Raw genomic sequence first — 21,452 nt, 5'->3', positions numbered from 1 at the left:
ACATCATGAGAAGTGCTGGATGAAGCACATGCTGAAATCAAGATTGCCATGAGAAATATCAGTCACCTCAGATATGCAGAGGACACCACCCTTATGGCAGAAAGCAAAGAGGAACTAAAGAGCCTCTTGATGAAAGTGAAAGAGGAGAGTGAAAAAGCTTAAAAGTCAACATTCAGAAAACTAAGATCATGGCATCTGGTCCCATCACTTCATGGCTAATAGATGGGGAACAGTGGAAACAGTGAGAGACTTTATCTTCTTGGGCTCCAAATCACTGCAGATGGTGACTGCAGCCATGAAATTAAAAGACGCTTGCTCCTTGGAAGAAAAACTATGACCAACCTAGTCAGTTAGTCAGTTAGTTCAGTTGCTCAGTCATGTCTGACTCTTTGCAACTCCATGGACTGCAGCACGCCAGGCCTCCCTGTCCATCCTAGGCAGCTTATGAAAAAGCAGAGACATTACTTGGCCAGCAAAGGTCCATCTAGTCAAAGCTATGGTTTTTCCAGTAGTCATGTATGGATGTGAGGGTTGGACTATAAAGAAAGCTGAGCACCAAAGAATTGATGCTTTTGAACTGTGGTGTTGGAGAGGACTCTTGAGAGTTCCTTGGACTGCAAGGAGATCCAACAAGCCCATCCTAAAGGAAATCAGTCCTGAATATTCATTGGAAGGACTGATGCTGAAGCTGAAACTCCAATACTTTGGCCACTTGAGCTGACTCATTTGAAAAGAGCCTGATGCTGGGAAATATTGAAGGCAGGAGGAGAAGGGGACAACAGAGAATGAGATAGTTGAATGGCATCATGGACTCAATGGACATGAGTTTGAGTAAACTCCAGGAGCTGGTGATGGAAAGGGAGGCCTGGCATTCTGCTGTCCATGGGGTCGCAAAGAGTCGGACACGACTGAGTGACTGAACTGAACTGGAAAGACTTTCATGTGCTAATATATTTTGCCCCTTTACACATGTATCCATTACAAAATGCCTGGTCCTAGTAGACTCAAAAAATGTTCAGGAATGAATGATTGATCAGGGTAACCACCTCACACGCATAATTAAGATCGAACTCTCTTCTGGCCTTCTCAGTGGTATTTGTACCTCTGGTCTCATGCCCGTAGGGTCCATTCTCCACACGGAAGGCAGAGTGAGCTTTAAAAAAAATGTGCGGATTATCACTTTGTTTCCTTGCTTGAACCCCTGCAATGGTTTCCATCCACATTATAACAAAATTCAAACTCCTTACCCTGCAAAGCCCTTCACGATCTGCCTACCTCTAACATCACATCTCACGGCCCTTCCTCCCTTGCCCTTCAGGCTCCAGACACATTGGGATTCCTTCCAGGCTTTAGCATCAGCTGTGTTTTATGTTTGAAGGACTCTTGTCCTGCTTTGGAGTAATCGTCACATGACCATAACTTCACCATAAAGGTCACCTCCACGAGAGGCCTTCTGTGACCTCCTGGTCTAGAATACTTTCCCAAAACACTGTCTCATGACATTTCTGTATTTCCATGAAGCCTCCACTGCTGCATGACAACTGCCTCCAAACACTCTGTTATTATTTTATTTCATAATTCAACAATGAGGAAATCAATTAGGGTACAGCGGGTACAGCTTCTCCTCTCTATTTTTGATTTTTTTAGTGGGAAACAATTTCATTATTTATTTGTTTGGATGTGCTGGGTCTTTGTTGCAGTGCACAGGCTTCTCCTGCTGTGGAGCAGGGACTCTGGAGCGTGCCAGCTCAGCAGTTGCAGCTCACGGACTAAGTTGCCCTGCGGCATGTAGGATTCCAGTTCCTCAAGCAGGAATCAAAGCCACTTCCCCGGAATTGAAAGGCGGACTCCCAGCCACTGAACCACCAGGGAAGTCCCAATCTGTCTGTTCTCTAGGGGGTCTGAGGCTTCATTCGAGATGACTGTACTGCCCGGGAGTTGGAACAATTGGAGGCTGATTGATCCCCCCCTGCCTCCTCCCTACACGTCTATATTACTGGCTTGGGCTTCCTTCCAACATGGTGACCTCATCATAGTTGGATTTCTCACATGGCAGCTCAGGGTTCCAAGAGACCAAGGCAGGAGCTGCCAGTCCTCTTCAAAGGACTTGGAACCATTATAGAGTCCTTTCTGCCTTACGCTATTGGTCAAAGCAGACCCAAGTCTACTCAGATTCAAACGAAGGGCCATCTCTAATGTGCCAGACCCATACTCTGGCAATAAGACCGTTTTCTCATTAATTTCTCTGTTTACATGTATCAATTGCTTATTAAGCAAGCCGCAGGAATACAAACAAACCAGTTTCTTTCTCTCATCGTTGCTTCTGGATGAACTATGTTGTTTCTCCTTTTCCTGTGTCTTAATAGCATCTTGGGCAGATCTTCTAATGTTCCTGTCACTTTAATTTATTAAAGGCCTGGCCTCGTTTAAGCTGGTCCATCTACTTGAAGGCTAACTCCTTTCACTCCTGGGCAGGGCCTGGATTGAACTCGAGCGAGCAGGAAGAGCCATGGTCTGCTCTTAGACCCCTCACCACTTTCCTGGCCAAAGTCCTTTTCTCTTTTTCACAGGGTCAGGAAGGAGAAATTAGGGGAAAAGTTCCTCTTAGCAGAGGCCATTTCTTCTCTAGCTGTGAACGTACCTGGTATGGTAGGCATCGAGATGCCAACTGTCCTGTAGGTGCACTGTGGGGTTGCCCCACTACTCTGTTCCCTATTATGCTCCTTTTCCAGGTCTATACCTGACACCCCATCTCAGTGATTGCCCCAACTCTACGCCCACAGCCTATAGCCTATGGGGTCTCTTCACCTGCAGGTATCCCTCTTGGGAGACCATAGGCAAGGGAGCTCACAGCCATTCACCTTCCCCACATCCCCCAACCTGTGGGAAATGACTGCTGGAGGTCCCTAAGTGTCCCCTCTCCCTGTCCCTTGTCACTATTCAGTTCTCCATCCCTCCAACCTCCAGCCAGATAGCACACAGGCTAGTCTGAATGGCAAATCCAGCTCCAGGGAGAGGAGGGTAGACACCAGCAGCCCAGGTGTCCAATGACTACCCCTCCCTCTCTCTCCTCTCCCACCACCCCGTACCCTCCTCCATCCCGCTGCTTATGGAGGCTGAAGAAGGGCGTACTGAGTGATGTTTGAGCCTGGCAGGACTACTTCAGCCATCTCCTATTAATCATAAATCCTGTAGACAGACGTGTCCAACCCCAAATTGCTGCTTCTTTGTTTTAAAAAGCGTGGGGGTGCTCAAGACCCCTTTCTCCTAAGTGCTGGGTCCAGTCTCCAATGTGAAAACCAATAAAGTCCACCCCACATCCTGAATCCATGATTACAGTCCATCTCTCCACTCAAATACGAGATCCATGAGAGCAGGTCCTGGATGCTTTATTCCCCACTGGGTCCCTGGTGCCTAGGTACACAGGTGGGGCTCCACAAAGAGATAAAGAGCAAAAGACAAGGGCCTGCTACGTCCTGAATGACCTGAAAGGATGGCCAGCGTGGTCAGATGCACCAGTCAGCTCCCTTCCTACTGGCTCCAGCTGTGAGGTTCTGGCCACAGATGCAGAGTTTTGCTTCTGGCCTCTGGCTGCTCCCCTGGTCTAGTTCTCTCCAGGGGTGGCTGGTCTGGGTGGAGAGGCAGACCTCCATGTGGGTGACTTGTGAAGCCGAGAGCCTGGGACATGCTACAAGGGCTGGGGTAGTGTCCCTGGGGCCCCATCAGAGACTGACTAAAGGGGAGGGGTGCTCTTCTTGGCTACCCATCCCTCCGAGGCAACAGCTCAGAACGGGTGTAGCCCAAGAGAGAAGAGGCAGAAGAGAAAATACCTTTCTCCCACGAAGCATGTCCTGCGGGGCCAGCCCACACCCACTCTGTGATCGCCGGCCAGAAGCACACTCTGACCGGGGTGTCCTCCAGGGCGGCCCAGGCCTCAGTGGTGGACAGACCACCAAGGGCAGCTGCCTTGGCAGCGCTACCCCACCCAGACCATCCCTGGCTTCCCTCCAAAGCCTGAGGAGGGCTCCGGCCCCAGGCCCTGTGGCTTTATCTGAGCAGCTTGCAATCAGAGAGAACAGGGAGCACCCTGTCCCTAAACATAGCAGGAAAACAGACACACCTTGGGGGTCGAAGGCTGAAGGGAGTCAGATAATAAGTGATTTGGATTGGGGGGGGCGGGGCGGAAAAAAGCATTTTTTCCTCCTTTCATGCCAAGGCATTCAAGAGGAGACAGAGGAAGATGGGAGGCCCAGGGCGGAAGAAATCAGGCAGCATCTGCCAGTCCCTGCATTCAGCAGCCGGAGCGGGCTGGAGGTGGCGTGGTTTAGGTCTCTGGAGCCAGAAGCTGTGGCACCTGAGAGCCAGGCATTGGGCTGGGGGTAGGGTGACCCTGGGGAAGGTGGCAGGTACCAGGGGAAGAGGATTGTGCTCTTGAATTTGAGGGTGTTCGGGGTGGCTGAAGCCTGGGTCCTCAAGTTTAGGGCCAAGCCTCCACTCTGGGAACCCCTCATTATGGGAAGAGTGGGCCTCAGGGTTTTGCCTAAAGCATCTGGAGAAGACTCCCCAGGGACTGCAGGCTGGACCCCCACGCACCCCCCACCCCCAGGCAGCCTTGGAACCCACGGTCCTCTTTCCTCCGTCCCGCTTCCACTTCCTGCTGTCGCCCGCTGCTCTGGCAGGAACGCTCCCCTGGAAAGCAGTTGCAGACTAGAATACTTTATTCAAGAGAATCTGGCTTGGCAGTCAGACAGCCACGCGAGGGCAGCTCACTCCATGTCCAGCTTGGGGCCCACTTTTTGCCTTTGTCCTTGAGAGGGGCAGGATGATGATGCCTTGGCCACAAAGAACAATGTCCCAGCACAAGCAGCAGTTAAGAGGTGAGGCGAGACTGAGGGGACGAGGAGTGGCAGAGGCCCCCAAGGCAAGCACTGTTCTCCAGAGCTGAACGTCCAACCTCCGGGGTGCAGAGTGGCTGCCCGCCCACCCTCTCAGCAGGGCCAGGGTGGCCAGAGCAGGGGCCTCCACACCCCGCACTTCCACCAGGAGCTGCCCCAGCAAGGCTTGCTGGTCTGTGCAGAGCCCAAGGTTCCGGGAGGGCATGTGGTGGGTCTCCAGCCCTTCCTTCTCCAGCCTCCTGGAGACCCCCGGGGCCTCTGGGGCCAGGCCTGCCCATCACAAAGCCGTAAGTCTTGCTCCTTCTCAAGCTGAAGCCACATGGGTCTGTCTTCTTTCTCTCACGTTCTGTTTAAGGCACTGAATTCCTGAGGGTCCTGTCCCATGGAGGGAGTGAGTCATTCAGCAGGGATACAATTGGCTAATAAATAGAGGGCAGGTGCCAGCAGGGAGGTAACTGAGAACGTGACGGTAATAAATACACGAGCCGGGTGTGGGGGGTCTCTCTCTTCCGAGGGACTGGTTACCTCTGGGAAATAGTATCACCACACCTGCCAGAGACCAAACACAGAAAGAAGGTATCAGTCCAGGGTGGAGGGTGGGAGGACTTCCTGGAGGGGAAGCTTGGACAGGGAGCACGGAGAGCCTGCAGTGCTCCTGGATCTCTGCTTGCACGAGGCTGAGAAGCAGCTAGGAACTGGTCTTCACCAAGCACTTACCCAGGTGCTCAGGCCTGCGCCAAGCACTCTCTCATTTACCCTTAACGATATTCCACAAGGAAGGGCGCAATTACTATCATCCTTTGGCAGATGAGGCAATGGAGGCTCAGAGAGGTTAAGAAACTTGCCCAAGGTCACACAGCAAGTTAGTGACAAAGCCGGCTTTAAACACAGTCTGGATCCATGCACCAATGCCTTTGGTTACCTGGGGCAGCAATCTTCAAACAAGGATACCGGAACCCCTGGATGCACATGAAGATTGTCCAAGTCCTATGTGAGTATTGGTGATTTTAAAGGAATCTGCTCCCAGCCTCTACCTGCACTCTGCCTGAAAACTGTCTGTGACAGAGATCTGCTTCCCATCATCTTGTTGCCAAAGGCCCTTCTCCCTCAGAAAGGAAGGAAGTTCCTGTTACAGTACTTTGCCCCAAGGTAAAAAGGATTCAGGGGGACTGAATACAAGAACAATTTGATAGATATTGGTGTAGGTGGTTGAGAAAAGAAATATGGTGAGCTACTGGGTAACCAAGTCTTTCGCAAGTCAGGTGGTTTCCACATGTGCTTTCAACAAAATTGAAGAGATTAGCTAAATCGTCAGGTAATGTCAAGAGAAGTAAATTCTTATAGCAGATCACTTTCAGGTTTTTGGCAAATATTGATAACTTGGAAGGAGTTCAAGTGATCGAGTAACACCCAGCCCCATCTACTTATTTATGTGAACAGTTTTTCAGTCTTTTCATCTGCAAAAAATGAACAGGAATGGAATTACTGCTGAATCCAGTCTCAGTCTGGCAGGAGATAATGTTCATTGCCGGGTTCATCAACTAATTGAAAAGAAGTAGCTACATCCATCTCATTGAGATGCAACCCCAGTAAGATTGATTGTCCTTTTGTGCTTAGCATCTAGTAAAATATAATGTATTTGTGCTGTTTTAACCTATGGGTACTACTAACAATTACTGTGATAATTCATTCCAAAAAAAATTTAATTTCGAGTTTTCTGCTCACAGGAAAATTTAAAATAATTCAAACTCATATACCATTGTTGTGGCAGATAAGTAAGACAAGGTGGGACATAAAAGATGTTTGACTATTTAAAAAATATTACATTACGCTGAAATTCTTGGGAAAAGTAAAATGGAAAGACATGTTCGAGGCAAAAAGAAGCAATGGAAATATGCAGCTATTAAAGGAGAGTGTTCATATACTTTTTGATGTTGTTAAACAATTTTTAAAAAGTGGATGATGGTATTAAATTTGGATGGCTTATTCCACAGGATACATCTGGAGAGTGATATAATGGCTTTATATTAAAATATTAATATATTACATCCTTTGCAACTATCTACAATGTTGATGAAAAAGGTTAATGTCGACTTAAAAATGAACAAGGGGGCACTTGGGCTTTGGAAGTTCTTTCAAGAGATTCCCGAATGAAACATTTGAGGGCTGCTACCCCAGCAGCTAGGACAGGACGCTTTCCATCTGGGGCTGCCTGGCTGGGGAGCCCTGTGGGGACTGCCAGCCCCTCCCCTAGTCACTGCTTGGAACCAGGGGAGAAATAAGGGCTACATGCCTGCAGGGACCAACCTCCCCAGAATCCCTAGCTTCACGGAACGGGGTGGACGTGTCTGCTCCTGCAGGGACAGGCTCACAGGGTAGAACTTGGCCAGCTCCAGCCCCATGACATGAGAAGATCTGTGGAAAAGACAGGACTGTGGAGACAGTCCTGTCGCTGGGAGGAGACTGGCCTTGAAGGAGAACCGCGGTGTGACTGAGTTACTGCGCATGTGAGCTACTTTATTTTTCCTGTTTACTCTCACAGATTCGGGGTTGCCCTTTGCTAATTCTGCTCTTCCAACACTCAGGCCTGGACCCCAGCCACCTTCTCCAGAGGTGAAGCCAAATGGACAGGTAACATGGACAAAGAAAGAAAAGCAAGTAGACCCCAAGGCTCCCTGGGAGTGAAAGAAATACTTGCCTGAGAGCCAGTGAGGGGCTCTACCTTCCCTATGGCCTCCAGGAGGTAGTCCTGGCTAAATTTTTGGACTTTAAAAAGAAAATTCTTACTTTAAAAAAAAATTGTTTTGGCCACACCCTGTAGCATGTGGGACCTTAGTTTCCTGACCAGGGATCAAACTGGCTACCTGTGCGTTGGAAGGTGGAGTCTTAACCACTGGGCCGCTGGCCTGTGTGTGTGCTAAGTCGCTTCAGTTGGGTCTAACTCTTTACCACCCTATGGACTGTAGCCCACCAGCCTCAGTCCCTAAATTTTTGGACTTTCTAACACTAGAGTGTAAGCCCTGTAAGGGCAGAAATATTATTGGTCTGCCCATGAAAGTGCCTGGCACACAGTAAGTGCTTGGTAAATGTTTGTAGATTGACCGAATGCTTGGTTGACCCCGCTGACCCTCATTCTACACACAGAAAAACTAGGCTCAGAGAGGTGATGGGACTTGCTCAAGGCCACACAGAGACTCAGAACGAAGCCGGGACGGCTTCCTGGTTCTTATCTCGGCTCACTGGAGGCTTCCTAGGGCCTGGAATCTCTAGGTTCTGGCCCGCACTGCTGGCTTTGTCCCTCCCCGACCACTGATCGTGCTGGCAGGGTGGGGCTCCCCTCTGGCCCAGCCTCCTTGCCATCCCTGGGCACCCCCGTGCACTCACAGGTGACAGTCTTTGTGTTTCTGCTCCTCTCTCTTCCTCGGGCCCCTGACCCTGGATCTCCTCCTGCAATAAGCCAAAAGCGTCAAGACAGAGCGGCTGGGGGCCCCCATGCTAGGTCAGGCGTTGGCAGGCCTGAGAACAGCCCGGTACCCCTGCCAGGCTGCTTACCTTGTTTGCTTCATCTTCTCCCATAGAGGTCTGGAAAAACAGAGAGAGGAACGGAGGAGAATTAGGACAGCCGTGGATCGGGGCTCCCTGGCCAGACTTCCCTGCCATCACTGGGGCTGGCCCTGTAGTTGGTGCTGAAGCCACTAGGGGGTAGCATGGAGCTAGTGAGGGAGAGATGCCCAGAGGCCTGGGGGCTTCCACTCCCACTCTAGGCCCTGGCGACCCCACTAAGAGAGGTGCGAATGCCCTCTTGGGGGTCCTCTCCACACCCATCTGCTCTCCTCTGCTTCTGGAATCAAATCTGGGGGCCAAGTCTGCTCTCTGCAGCCTTTCTCTGTTCACTTCCTTCCCTTGCACCTGCCAGGGTGCCCTTTCCTTCCAGGGTGCCCTCTGGGAGTCTCCTCGCTGACAGTGAATGAGGGGCAAGGCCACCTGTCAAGGCACAACTGCCACCACCCTACCCTGGGGACGTGTGACGTTGCAGCAATCTTAAGGACTCAGGGAGTGGGATGACAGGAGGTGATCGAAAGCCCCACAGTCACTAGACTTGTCCTGGCTCTGTCTCCCAGGGCCGTGGCTGTTGACCCAGAAGAGAGAAGAAAGGTGGCCCTGTTGCTCAGCCCTCTGGACGGCGACAGTCTTCCCTGGGAACCAGGGTGGGGGCGTGGGACAGCGTGGTGACAGTCAGCTTTGGGCCAGGGAAGGCTGCCCTAGGCTGGCCGTCTCCCTTGGGAGCCAGGGCAGGGTACCAGCACCTCCTGGGACTGTCTGGTCCTGTCTCTGCCATCTGGGACCAGTCAGAGACACTCTTGGGCCCTTAATCTTCTCATCTGTCTGCCCCAACATACAGGTTATATAGGTGATGGGGAAGGGGAAAGGTTGCTGTCTAGCACCGCCAAGGAGGACTTGCTACTGAACTGTTGTTACATGGCCAAGTCCTGGCAAGGGAGGATGGGAGGAAGCGGATTGAGGCAGGGCTTCGAGCGGTGGTATACGTCCAAGAGCAGTGGCCAGAGCCCCAGACACCAGGCAGGGCCAAGCCCGGGGCAGTCCTGGAGCTTCTGTAGAGCGTGGTAATGGCCATGAGAGGTAGCATAAGAAAGGGCAGGTTTAGGGGTCAACAGGCTGGGGTCAACCCACTAGCTGTGGCAAATCACATAACCTTAGCAAGCCTCGGTTTCCTCATCTGTAAAATGGGTGGTTAGGAGACCAAGGACCTGGTCTGTCTTGCTCACCACTATATCCCAAGCATCTGAGACCATACCTAGCCTACACTAAGTGCTCAGTAGATGTTTGCTGATTAAATCAGAAAATACACTCAGGTCGGGTGCCTATGCTGGGCAAGGCACAGAGTAGATGCACCATAAATGGTGGTTCTCCCCCTCTTCCTGCCCCAAGATATGGCTCAGGACCTCTGGTCCCATGCCTCCATCCCATGGCCCAGAGGTATCAGGAGTGCCCCTGAACCAGTCGCCGGTGCCAGGCCTGCTGCTCCCGGTAACTAATGCTAAGAGCACCCTGGGCACCAGCAGCAAGATGTGTTGGGGAGAGGCTCTGCCAGGTGGAGACTCGACTTTAAAGAAAGCCTGTGCCTCCTTCCCTCTGCCCCTTCCCTCCTACCAGGGTTTGTCTGTCTTTGAGCTCCTCAATCCCGTTTCCCGCTCCCGTGGGTCCAAGTGCCTCTTCCAGCGCCCTGGCATCCCCATCCCAGCTCAAGGAGGGAGACGGCGTGCCCAAGCCTGGCCAGTTTGGGAGGGACCCTGGCTCCCTCTGTCCCTGTGGCTTCTCAGTAGCTATGCTCCAGCTCCTGGGACCAGCTCCCTGGGCTGCCACTGGTCCCCAATTTCCCTGGCCTCCATCAGCTAGAGAGGAGGCACAGACTGCAGCACAGATGGGCAACCCCTGGCTGATGCCGCCAGGTGTGTGGGGGCTGTCCCGGCCGCACCCGAGGACCCACTTGCACTCGCAGCGGACGTGCTGAGAGAAGCTCATCTCCACAAAGAAGGGCTGGTCCAGAGAGCGGTACTTCATGAGCTGTGAGGAGACAAAGGTTGGGTGACTGGACTGCGGGGGTGGCCTGCGGGTTTCCAATACTCCGTTCAGCCATCCCTTAGGGGAGGACCAGACTCCCTATTTCCCACCAGCCTTTGTACTACATGGGTTTCCCTGGTGGCTCAGATGGTAAAGAATCTGCCTGCAATGCAGGAGACCTGGGTTCAATCCCTGGGTGGGGATGATCCCCTGGAGAAGGGATAAGCTACCCACTCCAGTGTTCTTGGGCTTCCCTGGTGGCTCTGATGGTAAAGAATCAGCCTGCAATGTGGGAGACCTGGGTTCAATTCCTGGGTAGGGAAGATCCCTTGGAGGAGGGCTTGGCAACCCACTCCAGTATTCATGCCTGGAGAATCCCATGGACAGAAGATCCCGTGATACAGTCCATGGGATCACAAAGAGTCGGACATAACTAAGCGACTAACGCTTACTTACTTACTTCTGTACTACACACCCTCATTCTGCTTGGAGCCTGGGGCAAACAGCCCTCCTACCTGCCTGCGGACCTGAGGGAGGCTCCCATTCCCCCTCTTCCCAGGGCCATCAGCAAAGCACAGGATAGGAAGGTGGCCTGTGCTCTGAAGGCAGGAAGACCTATGTTTAAATCTTGGCTTTTCCACTTGCTAAGTAGGTGAAATATCATCTCTGAAGCTCAGCTTCCCTCTGTAAAATGGGAATATCACTTGGCTCCAAGGACTGAATGTTGAGGTAACATTTCTGAAGCACAGTACTTGGAAATTTCTGAAGTTTCAAGTGCTCAGAAAAAAAGACCAACATTGTGAGTGTGAGTGTGGAAGCAAAGCTCAGGGCACCAAACACTCCTGGTATAAAAAGGGATGTCTTGAATAAGAACAGATTTCTTTCCCAACCTCAATCAGATATCTTGTGTCCTGGGATAGGGCTAAGCCAGAACCTGAGAAAGCTGCTAAGGGAGGAGGAGAGGGGGGCTCAAAGATGGGGTGGGGACTCAAGAAGGAGGAGTGCTGTGGGTAAGAACACCTGGGTGTCAGTTTGGATCCTGTGGCCCTGGCCTACCCTCTCCTGGCCCCCTCTCTTGGGGACCAGGCTCTGTGGCCCTCTGAGCAGCTGTGGATGGCGGGGCAGGCTGGGGCCCGAGCCGGGGTGTCACCCTACCTGCATGGTGACGTTGGCTGTCTCCAGGGGCACGCAGTGCATGCTCTCATCGCTGCAGCAGCCAGTGCAGCGCATCAGGGAGACGCAGGATGGGCTGAATAGATGCTCCATCTCGCTGGGGTACTCAGACACAATGTCCACCAACCTCTCCACCGGCCGGCAGTAGCTGCGGCTCCACACTTGCTGGAAGGGCACCACTGCGAGGAGGCACAGACAGCTGGCTCAGGTCCCCGGGCACGGCAGGTCCTCCCAGGTCCAGCCCACACCCGCTCCTCCAGGAAGCCCCCAGCCTACGTGAGCGCTCCCCCTACTCTGAACTCCTGACGTCAATTCTCTGGGACGACAGTTGGGCCTCCCCTCTGCCCGCCCCGGCTCATCTGCTAGATGGAAATCCCAGGGGAACAGAACTTCTTAGAGGCTTGTGATCCTCGGCTCTGTTCTCAGCTCAGGTGCCGGCATCAGCCTCCGGGGCCTTGGAGCTCGGAGGAGCGTGTCCTGGTAGTCTCCCCAGGCCCTCTGGATCTTTCTCAGGGCCTGACCTGGTCCTCCCTTGGTCTTGGGGAATTGGCAGAATACAGTTAGCTCTGCAAGTTCCGCAAGACTGGCTTGCAGAGTCCCACAGGGAGGGTGAACCTTCCCCTTAGTCCTTATTTCCTCTAATGTCTGGGCCAGCTCCTCCGCCTGGTGGCCCAGACTGCAGCCAACGATGTGCCCCATCCCCGCTCTCCATTTTCGGTTGGACCACCCTTGCATGGGCCCAGGGCCGCATCACTCAGATACCCTCTATTGGTCCATGCTCCTTGCCCCCTTCTCATTTCTAACCAAATAAAGCCCACCACCCACTCCTCCAGCCCTGCCTCCCTGCCTCCTCTCTGAAGCCTTCTCCAACTTGTCTGATATGAACAGACGTTCCTCTTTTGAGCATAATTCAGCCCCAAGAGCTTGCTTTATCTCCGTCACTGGTGGCTTTTATCGTTTTTACAAGCGAGTTGAGGCTCCTTGTAGACAGGCACCCAAACACCCAGTAAACACAGGCTAGGTAATTACTGATTGAGTAGATGATAGTTCACTGAAAATTATCAGGGATATCCCTGGCCCCCACAATGTCCTGGTGATCGTGACTGGATCTTTGGGGGCCTGATCTGGAGTCTCTTAAAAGATGCTGCTCCTTTTGGGGAGGGCCTGGGGCCTGGACCCATACACAGATTCGCAGGAAGTGAACAGCCAGAGCTAGGAGACTGGCTCCTGGTCCCGGCCCTGCGCTGGCTGTGTGACCTTGGGGAGGTCACTGCACCTTTCTGGGGCTATCAGTTTCTCCAGCTGGGGAAAAAGAAGAAGGCTGGGAAGAGATGGTTGCTAAGGGCTCCCCCAGCTCTGACAGGCGCTCTGTGTTTCTGAGTGCACTGTGCACACGACCCAGCCCAACCTTGAGACTGCGGGCGGAGACACATCGCCAATCCTGGGTCACCCTGCCCTGCACTGGATGGTCGTCCTCCTCTGGTGGGGGAGGACAGGGGAGCTGGACCACCTGGGGTCCCTGCAGCCTCTGCCCTGGTGCAATGGCTGCTCCCAGCAGCCCCTCACTTCCTTCCACAGCCCTTCCTAGGAGGCAGAAGGGGCTGAAGTCCATTCTACTGAGCCTGCAAGGACATGAGTCTCAGGGTAATCTCGGAGGAAGAATAAACTTCAGCCCTAGCAGAGGCCCTCGGGAAAGGCTGCAAGTGGGTGGAAAATACCCAAGAGGCGGTGTGTCCACGTGGAGCTGGCTGGGGCAGCACAGAGCAATAAACCATGCTTATCTGGGCGTCTGCGGCTCCATTCTGCCCTGTCTGTTGCAGGGGCACTAGGGTTGGGTCCGGGGATGGGAAGGGGACCAGAGGCCTCCCTGATCCTGCCTCTCCAGGCCTCTGGGCCACTCTCCCTGGACCCAAGCAGGAAACAAGGCCATGTACGCCAGGCAGCCCAAAGCCCCAGGAAACTGGCCTTTGTAGGGAGAGGTCAGAGGAGCAGCTCCCTAATGTACCTCCATGAGTGCGTGTTTAGTCTAAAACCTTCATGAGCACTACATAACTCTCAACGTTTAATCTCTGCCTTGGAAAACGTAAATAACAGGAGAAGAGTAGCCGGCTGCCAAAGTGCCATAGAAGGTTCAGGGTCCCGCCCTGGGACCAGCCATCAGGAAGAGCACAGAAGCAGAGGAGGGGCCCTGAAGCCCCCTACCATCCCACAAGCAGACTCCAGCCCAGCCGGGCTGTGGGGCCACTGCCAGGTTAAGCAGAGCCCGGTAGGGCTGAGAAGGCAGAAGAGACTTCCTGTTCCCCCCACGCCCAGGCTCCAGGGCCCTGAAGCCCGGCACATCCTGGGCCACACGGCCCAGATGGCGTTGGGAGAGGGCAGGGAAGGTGGTGGGCTGGGCCTGGTTTACCTGGTGGTCATCAAGGAAGAGGGCCGCTCATCCCTGGGGCTGCTGTCTCGGGGTATGGGAGAAACAGAGGGTGCTGGGCGAGGGGCCGGCTGAGAGAGTGTGGTGACTGCTCCCAGATGTGGGCTGAGCCCCTCAGCAAAGAGCTCTGCTCACCTGCTCCTGAGAGCACTTCCTCTGGCCCCCGACCTGCTCAGAGGCCAGGGTCCGAGAGAGGAACGGTGCGGGGGCGGTTGCCTGTGGCTCAGGCAGGCGCCTGGCTGCCCCCAGGGCCATGAGTGGGCTCCCTTGCCAGCCCCTGGGCAAGCTTCCAGTCTGGCTCCAGCTGCCTAACACCCAGGACAGAGGAGATCCCTGGATGGGAAGTGTTTCATCCTGAGAGCAAGCACCTGGGGAGGCCACTGGGTGGGGGAGGGGGGACAGGACTGGGCAGAGCCACGGGCCACCAGCCGAACCCAGCAGGTATCCCATCCGCGGTCACCGGCAAAGCACACAGCCAGCCTGCCTCGAGAGACACCCTGTTCATGCCTGCTCAGCTGTGAGCCATGGGGAGGCTTGGTGTCATAAACTCCAGCTCTGCCACATGTCCTGAGGAGTGTCTGAGCCTTTAGGCAACCCCAAGGGCCTCTCTGAGCCCCAGAGCCTTCATTTACAAAACGTAGAGAATATGAGGGCTTTCCTAGTTCATCACAGCTTGTGGTCAGCATGGAGTTACAGTAAGTGGCTGATACTATTCCCATGAATAGTAACAGTAAAAAAATCAACGTCTGTGGCTGCAGAATACAGAGCATTCTGTCTCTTGTCTGGTATTACTAGGGGATGTCGTTTTCAGGCTTTTGATAACTGGGGTCCAAGTTTCTTTCCCTGGTCACAATACAGGCTCCCTAATCAATGATGATGATGACAGGGGAGCTGCCCTAAGGGACTGACACTTCCAAGCCTCCTCATCCAGGTCCCTGGGATATATATATACTCTTGGGACACCTCTATGGCGTCAGAGAATCCTGCCACCTGGGAAAAAGAACCTTTAGATATCATTTGGTCTAACACTCCCATTTTACAGATGATGAAACTGAGGCTCAGATTTCTTTGTCCAAAATATACTAAAAGGATCAAAAGGGCCATGGGGTGGAGATAGGTGATAGGTCCCTCTCCAAATCCCAGAAAGCCTAATATTGTGCCAGTCCCAGAGGGGACAGCAGGGCTAGGAAGAGGGTATCAATGAAATCAATGGCTGCTACTTCCCCCACCTTCTCAGTGCCCAAGGGGCCTGGGACTCAAGCTGGCAGAGCATGACCAAGTCCAGGAGAGGCTGGCTACCAGGTGGTAGAGGGAGGGTGTTCCCAGCACGCAGAGGCTACCACGCGTGTGCGTGCGCACGTCCCTACACGCTCCCTTTCTTCCGTGGGAAGTGGTGTGTGGCCTGCCTGCACGTCTCGGAGAGGCAGGGAGGGAGGAGCAAGGCGGGGGGCCTGGCATGGGCCTCCTGCCTTCTGCACGTATGTCTCTTTGGCAAATGTCTTGCCCTTTGAAGATTCTCCCTTGATGCAACCTAGGGTGGGGAGTGGAGGGGCCGGGGAGGGCACGACTCACTCTGTCTATATGTAATCAATGGAGAGGTCTCCTCAGATCCCTTAAGTTCCTCCAGCCTGGCTGCTGGGAAGTCCTCTTGCCCCTCCCTGGTCCTCTTGATTGCTGGCCCACTGCAGCCTGCTTCTGGACCCTCAGTCTGGCCCTTGGCACTCACCGCTGCACAGCCTTCCAAGACCCCATCTGCCCCCTTGTATCATGCTGGGAAAGGGCTCTGAGCCAACTGTTTGGACACTGGGTATATGTGCTCCTGCCCTGCTCTCTGGGTGCCCGGTGACCCTTGCCCAGGAAGAGACCTCTCTAGGTCTCTGGGTCACAATGCAAGGGGGATCTCTCAGGCCCTGCCAACTCTGTCAGCTAGGGCCTCAGCTAGCTTGCAGACTCTTCCAACTTAATATCGGCCTGCACCCACTGTTCATGCCAATCCTTTCCCATCCACTGCTGAGCCCTGGGATGTGAGGGCTTGGGGAGCCCTGCACCATGCCCTCCCCGCCCAGCCAGCTTACCTTCCACCTCCGATGAAATGTTCCCAGGAGACAAGGCCCACTGCTGTGGACAGAAAGGTGCAGAGGTGAGGGGGACGACCTTGGGCCTCTGTGCTCTGGGGTCCTGTGCGTTGGCAAGAGCACAGAGGCCCCCTCCACCCTCCTGCCCACCTGCTGCTCAGACACGCTGCCCCATCTCACGGCTCACTCTTTCCAGTGCAACTGACAACTCGAGGGAGACTGGATGGGTCCTACTTTCTCTGGCCTCAGTTTCCTCATTTGGAAAGGGTGGGAGACTAGCGAAGTTTTTGGAGACCGATTTGCCTGCTATGTCCCAAAGATCTGGTGAGACTATGGGGGTCTCCCATCTACCCAGCCCCCAGGCAGCCTGGCTAGGTCCTGTGCAGCTTGCCTTGGCTGGGTGCCAGAGCCCAGGGGGAGGCCATCAGCCGGTGGGAGCGGAGGCGCTGGAGCCGGTGGCGCCAGGAGCTGCTGCCGCTGGTAAAGTTACACCTCTAAGCAGCCCTGCAGCAGGCGGGCGGGCGGCGGGTGGTACGGCTCTCCTGCCCCCTCGTGGGACTTGCCCAGCCCACCCACTTCTGTGCTGGGGCCCGGGACTCCCAGGGCAATGGGATAGGGCCATGGGGGTACTGTGGTGGGAAGGGAGCTTCATTGGCTTTGTCAGGATTTCACTGCCCCAGCTGGCTTGCAGCCAGACTTACCCAGCTCCTGGGAAAAGGGCTCTGCTCACTTCCCCAGGCCCCGCACTCAGGACCTCCGGCTGCCCACCCGGGGAAAGAGGGCACAGTGGGACTCTTGTCTCACCACCCCCCGCCCCAGCCCACCCAGGAGCCCTGGGCTCAACCCAGAGCCTTGGAGGGGGCAGGGCCTAGCCTCCCCTACCAATGGCCTCTTGGGCTGGCTTCCCTTCCACCAGACCAGGTCAGAGGTCCTGGGGGCGCCTGCCTGGTCACAGGGCCTCGACCCTGACCAAAAGGCCAGGGACTGGCCTGGGATTAGCAGAGAGATGCTTTTAGCAAAGCCACTGGGGGCTCTAGGGGCCAGACAGGAAACCTCCCTCCCTTCTCTGTGGCTTCCCTGCCCCCGCCAAGACAGACCCTGGGGGCTGGAGTCTGGGACAGTCCAGCCCGAGGTCTCCTCCCAGAGGACCGGTCCAGCCTGGCTCCCGGGAAGCGTGTGGACATCCTTGGGGGTGCCACTGCCCGCTGTGGGTCTGGGATTTCAGAGCCCTGCCCCTCCCCATTCTCAGGCTGGGGGTGGGAGTCTTACCGTCGTGGGCACGGCAGGCAACACCAGCCCTGTCAGGAGCTGCAGGAAGCAAGTGAACAGTCTCACGGTAGGCATCTTCTCAGACGTACCAAGCCAGGGGACTCCAAGAGAAAACCACCATGCTCATCTCCAGGGGGAGCCCCTGGCGCAGGACCGGAGTTGGATGGGAGCTGGATGCCCCCCTCACTGCTGCCCCGAGGTCCCCGTGGGCGGCCTGAGCATCCTCTGAAAGTCCTGGAGATTCTGGAGGCCCCCGCAGGTAAGGCTGATGCAGAGAGTCCGGCGGGGCCGGGCGGCGTGGGGCAGGCGGGTCCCTGGGAGGACGGGTCAGGAGCCCCAGCGCGATCCCGGGTCCTCTCTCTCTCCCTCGTAGCCGGCCAGTGATGCCGCTTCTCGCTCAGACAGCAGCTCCCTTCTGGGACTTAAAGCTTGTTGGCGGCGGTGTTTCAGGGGCCGCGGACAGGGCGGGGCCGCACGGCCGCCCCGCCCACCGCCGACGAGGCTCCAGACCCGAGTCCCAGGGAGAGGCCGAGCCCAGCGGGGCCAGAGGGCGGCCAGGCGGCGTAGATCTGAGCCCCAGCTCCCTCGGCCGCAGTGCGTGGAAGGGGCGATCCCGATGCGGACTTGAAAGAAGGCCAGCCGGACCCGTGCCCGCATCCTGCCCGGCGACGCTTGGAGCCTGCTGCCGCCGCCAAGCACAAGGCACTATCGGACTCAGGCAGCACCCAGTGCGGGCCGCAGACAGGGGACCAGAGCTCGGCTCTGGCCACCTCGGGTGGGGGGCAACCAGGTCAGCCGGACGCCTGTGTCCAAAGCTCCTGATGTTAGCGGCCTCTGCAGAGATACCGCTTCAGAGCCCCCAGGAAGGCAGTGATTTGGTCTGGCACTTCATGGTGCCACCTTATACCATCGCCATAATCCTCCAGGGTGAAAGAATTATCAGCTCTATTCTATAGAGGAAGCCGTGTCCGACTCTTTGAGGCCCCATGGACTGCAGTCGGCCAGGCTCCGTGGACAGAGCAGAGTCTGACACGACTGAGAGACTAAGCACAGCACACAGACGAAGAAACCGAGGTTCCAAGAGTGCCCCTACCTGTATGTGTTGTACACACATATGTACTCTTGAAAAGTGTGTGTGTATGTGTGTGTAACTAAGCCAAGCCATGTGGCTGTCTCTTCAGCCCAAGCACCATCCTCCTAGCCAGGCACTCAGACAGCAGGCACCCGCCAGGACTTGAGCACTATTTCCTCTTGTGGGAAGCAGTTTTCCCAGGCCGTGCCAGCAAACTGGCCACATGTGGGTTGGAGAGGGGCCGAGTGCAGCATTTCCTCCAGGTCCCAGGAGAAGGAGGAGGTGTTCCAGTGCAGCAGGGGTCTGTGTGTGTGCGTGCTTGTGCCTGTGTGTGGGCATTTAGGTGTGGTCGTGAAGGTTCCCCACATGCTGTCAGTCTCTGTGTAGTCCGAGTGTCTGTGTAAATGTCGCTTGTGTGAGGGTCTGTTCTCTCGGTATCTCTGTATGCCTGTGTGATTGTGTGTGTGGTGTGTGATTTTTCTGCTGGCTTTGGAAGTCTGTCTAAATGTGCCTTTCAGCGGAATTGTGAATTCGTATGCCTGCCCATGTCTTTGTGAATATCTGGGCCGGCTTCTGTGTGTGACTGTGCATCTCTCTGCATATCTGTGTGTGTCTTCAGGGGTTCATCACCGCCACCACCCTCTGTGCACAGCTTCCTGGACCCATTAACCTGGCAGGACTGGGGGTCACGGGTTGGCCTGGGCCTGGTGGGTGGCTGTGGGAGAAGGGGGAGGTCTGAGAGGCGGGCCCTACAACTCACATTCCAGCCAGGAAAAGAGAGGCCAGAGCAGCCCCAGCCCTCACCCCAGTGACCTCTGCGTCCGCTGTCTGCCCGCCCACCCACGTGGGGCTGCCTTCTGCTTGGCCAGCCCCAAGCCCAGAGGTCCAGGAGCCAGGGGCCAGTCACCAGCCAGCTAGGTGGGGGCTGCAAGAATTTTCTGACGAGCTCCAACATGCTGAGGCTCGTGGAGCAGACAGATTCCTTCCTGGGCCCAGGGTCTTGGTGGAGGATGTCTGGGCATCGCTGTGTGTGTATGAGGGGTGAGTAGATGAGTGTTTGGGCATATCTGGATCATATATGTTTGTCCATAATATCTGTGTTTACACATATGCATATGTTTATGTGTGTCTTTATTTCGGATTTGTGATTGTGGGCACGAGTGTGTTTTGTGCATGAGTGGGTGTATTTAAGTATCTGTATTGTACATGCTTTGGAGAAGGAAATGGCAACCCACTCCAGTGTTCTTGCCTGAAGAATTCCATGGACAGAGGAGCCTGGTGGGCTATAGTCCATGGGGTCAAAAGAGTTGGACATGACTGAGTGACAAACACACACATTGTATATGCTTGTCTTTAACGGAGTGTTTTGAGCATTTGTGCACCTTTGCATATGTATTCAGCTCAGTCGCTCAGTCGTGTCCGACTCTTTGCGACCCCATGAATTGCAGCACGCCAGGCCTCCCTGTCCATCACCAACTCCTAGAGTTTACCCAAACTCATGTCCATCGAGTCGGTGATGCCATCCAGCCATCTCATCCTCTGTCGTCCCCTTCTCCTCCTGCCCCAAATCCCTCCCAGCATCAGGGTCTTTTCCAATGAGTCAACTCTTCGCATGAAGTGGCCAAAGTACTGGAGTTTCAGCTTTAGCATCATTCCTTCCAAAGAACACCCAGGGCTGATCTCCTTTAGAATGGACTGGTTGGATCTCCTTGCAGTCCAAGGGACTCTCAAGAGCCTTCTCCAACACCACAGTTCAAAAGCATCAATTCTTTGGCGCTCAGCCTTCTTCACAGTCCATCTCTCACATCCATACATGACCACTGGAAAAACCATAGCCTTGACTAGATGGACCTTTGTTGGCAAAGTAATGTCTCTGCTTTTGAATATGCTATCTAGGTTGGTCATAACTTTCCTTCCAAGGAGTATAAGGGAACATATATTTGTGTGTGTGTGTGTATGTGTTTGTTTTCATTCATTTGTTCTTTCATTCAACATGCATTGCTTCAGCCCTACTATGCTCAGATGGCTGGGAATGCCACAGTTCCCTTTCTACTCTCTGGGGTGAGCCCAGTGTCTGGGCAGTGTCTGCAATTCCTGCAAGTTCACCTCAGATTTTTGTCACTAAACTGAAGACCATATCATTCTCTACCTGGCTTCTTGCGCTGTGAGATGAATTGGCTAGGGTAGGCTGCTACTGCTAAGTCACTTCAGCCGGGTCCGACTCTATGCGACCCCATAGACGGCAGCCCACCAGGCTCCCCCGTCCCTGGGATTCTCCAGGCAAGAACAGTGGATCGGGTTGCCATTTCCTTCTCCAATGCATGAAAGTGAAAAGTGAAGGTGAAGTCGCTCAGTCGTGTCCAACTCAGCGACCCCATGGACTGCAGCCTACCAGGCTCCTCCGCCCATGAGATTTTCCAGGCAATAGTACTGGAGTGGGGTGCCATTGCCTTCTCTGAGGGTAGGCTAGCGGAAATCAATTAGACTTCAGAACGTCCATGGGTCAGACAGAGGTTTACTGTTGCTCACATTCAGTCCAGGGCAGGTGTGCTGGGGGCTTTGCTCCCCGGGACTGTGACTCCAGTCTTTATCAGCTGTATTACTTCAAGTCACTTCCTTTACCTCTCAGAGCCTAGACTTCCTCCATCTCAAGTGGGAATAATAACTTGCTTACCTCATAGGTGAGGGCTGCTAAAGTACCTGGAGTACCGGAAATGTTAGCTGTTAGGCATGATTTCTAATTCAACTTTTTATTTTTATCGGAGATATAAAGACACTACAGAGTAGAGTCCTCACCATCCTGGATGAGAGACAGGAGATGAAGAATCTCATGATTCTGAATTGCAGAGGCACAAAAGTATGCAGGGATTTGCACTTGTGCGTGTGTGCCTACCTGAGCCGGCAGGGATGGCAACCCACTCCAGTATTCTTGCCTAGAGAATTCTATGGACAGAGGAGCC

At 54.4% G+C, this 21,452-nt stretch overlaps 1 protein-coding gene across 3 annotated transcripts; it reads right to left on the bottom strand.

Moving 5' to 3' along the window:
• Positions 1-4,700: 4,700 nt before the first annotated feature.
• Positions 4,701-17,849, bottom strand: PGF (placental growth factor). Of its 3 annotated transcripts, none has more exons than XM_010855736.1 (7): positions 17,421-17,849; positions 16,152-16,194; positions 11,634-11,830; positions 10,405-10,481; positions 8,448-8,477; positions 8,280-8,342; positions 4,702-5,444 (listed from the first exon to the last, which is right to left on the bottom strand). In XM_010855736.1, the coding sequence occupies exons 1-7, from the start codon at positions 17,493-17,495 to the stop codon at positions 5,417-5,419; spliced, it is 513 nt and encodes a 170-aa protein (XP_010854038.1). In that variant the 5' UTR covers positions 17,496-17,849; the 3' UTR covers positions 4,702-5,416. The 3 variants fall into 3 exon arrangements, with proteins under 3 accessions (XP_010854040.1, XP_010854038.1, XP_010854039.1); XM_010855737.1 differs by having other exon boundaries at positions 16,152-16,191; positions 17,421-17,826; XM_010855738.1 differs by lacking the exon at positions 8,280-8,342 and having other exon boundaries at positions 4,701-5,444.
• Between the last annotated feature and the right edge of the window lie 3,603 nt (positions 17,850-21,452).

The sequence above is a fragment of the Bison bison genome, unplaced genomic scaffold (genome assembly GCF_000754665.1).
Source record: "Bison bison bison isolate TAMUID 2011002044 unplaced genomic scaffold, Bison_UMD1.0 scf7180017864368, whole genome shotgun sequence".
Classification (NCBI taxonomy): Eukaryota; Metazoa; Chordata; class Mammalia; order Artiodactyla; family Bovidae; genus Bison; species Bison bison.
This window is presented reverse-complemented; position numbering and strand designations above follow the sequence as displayed.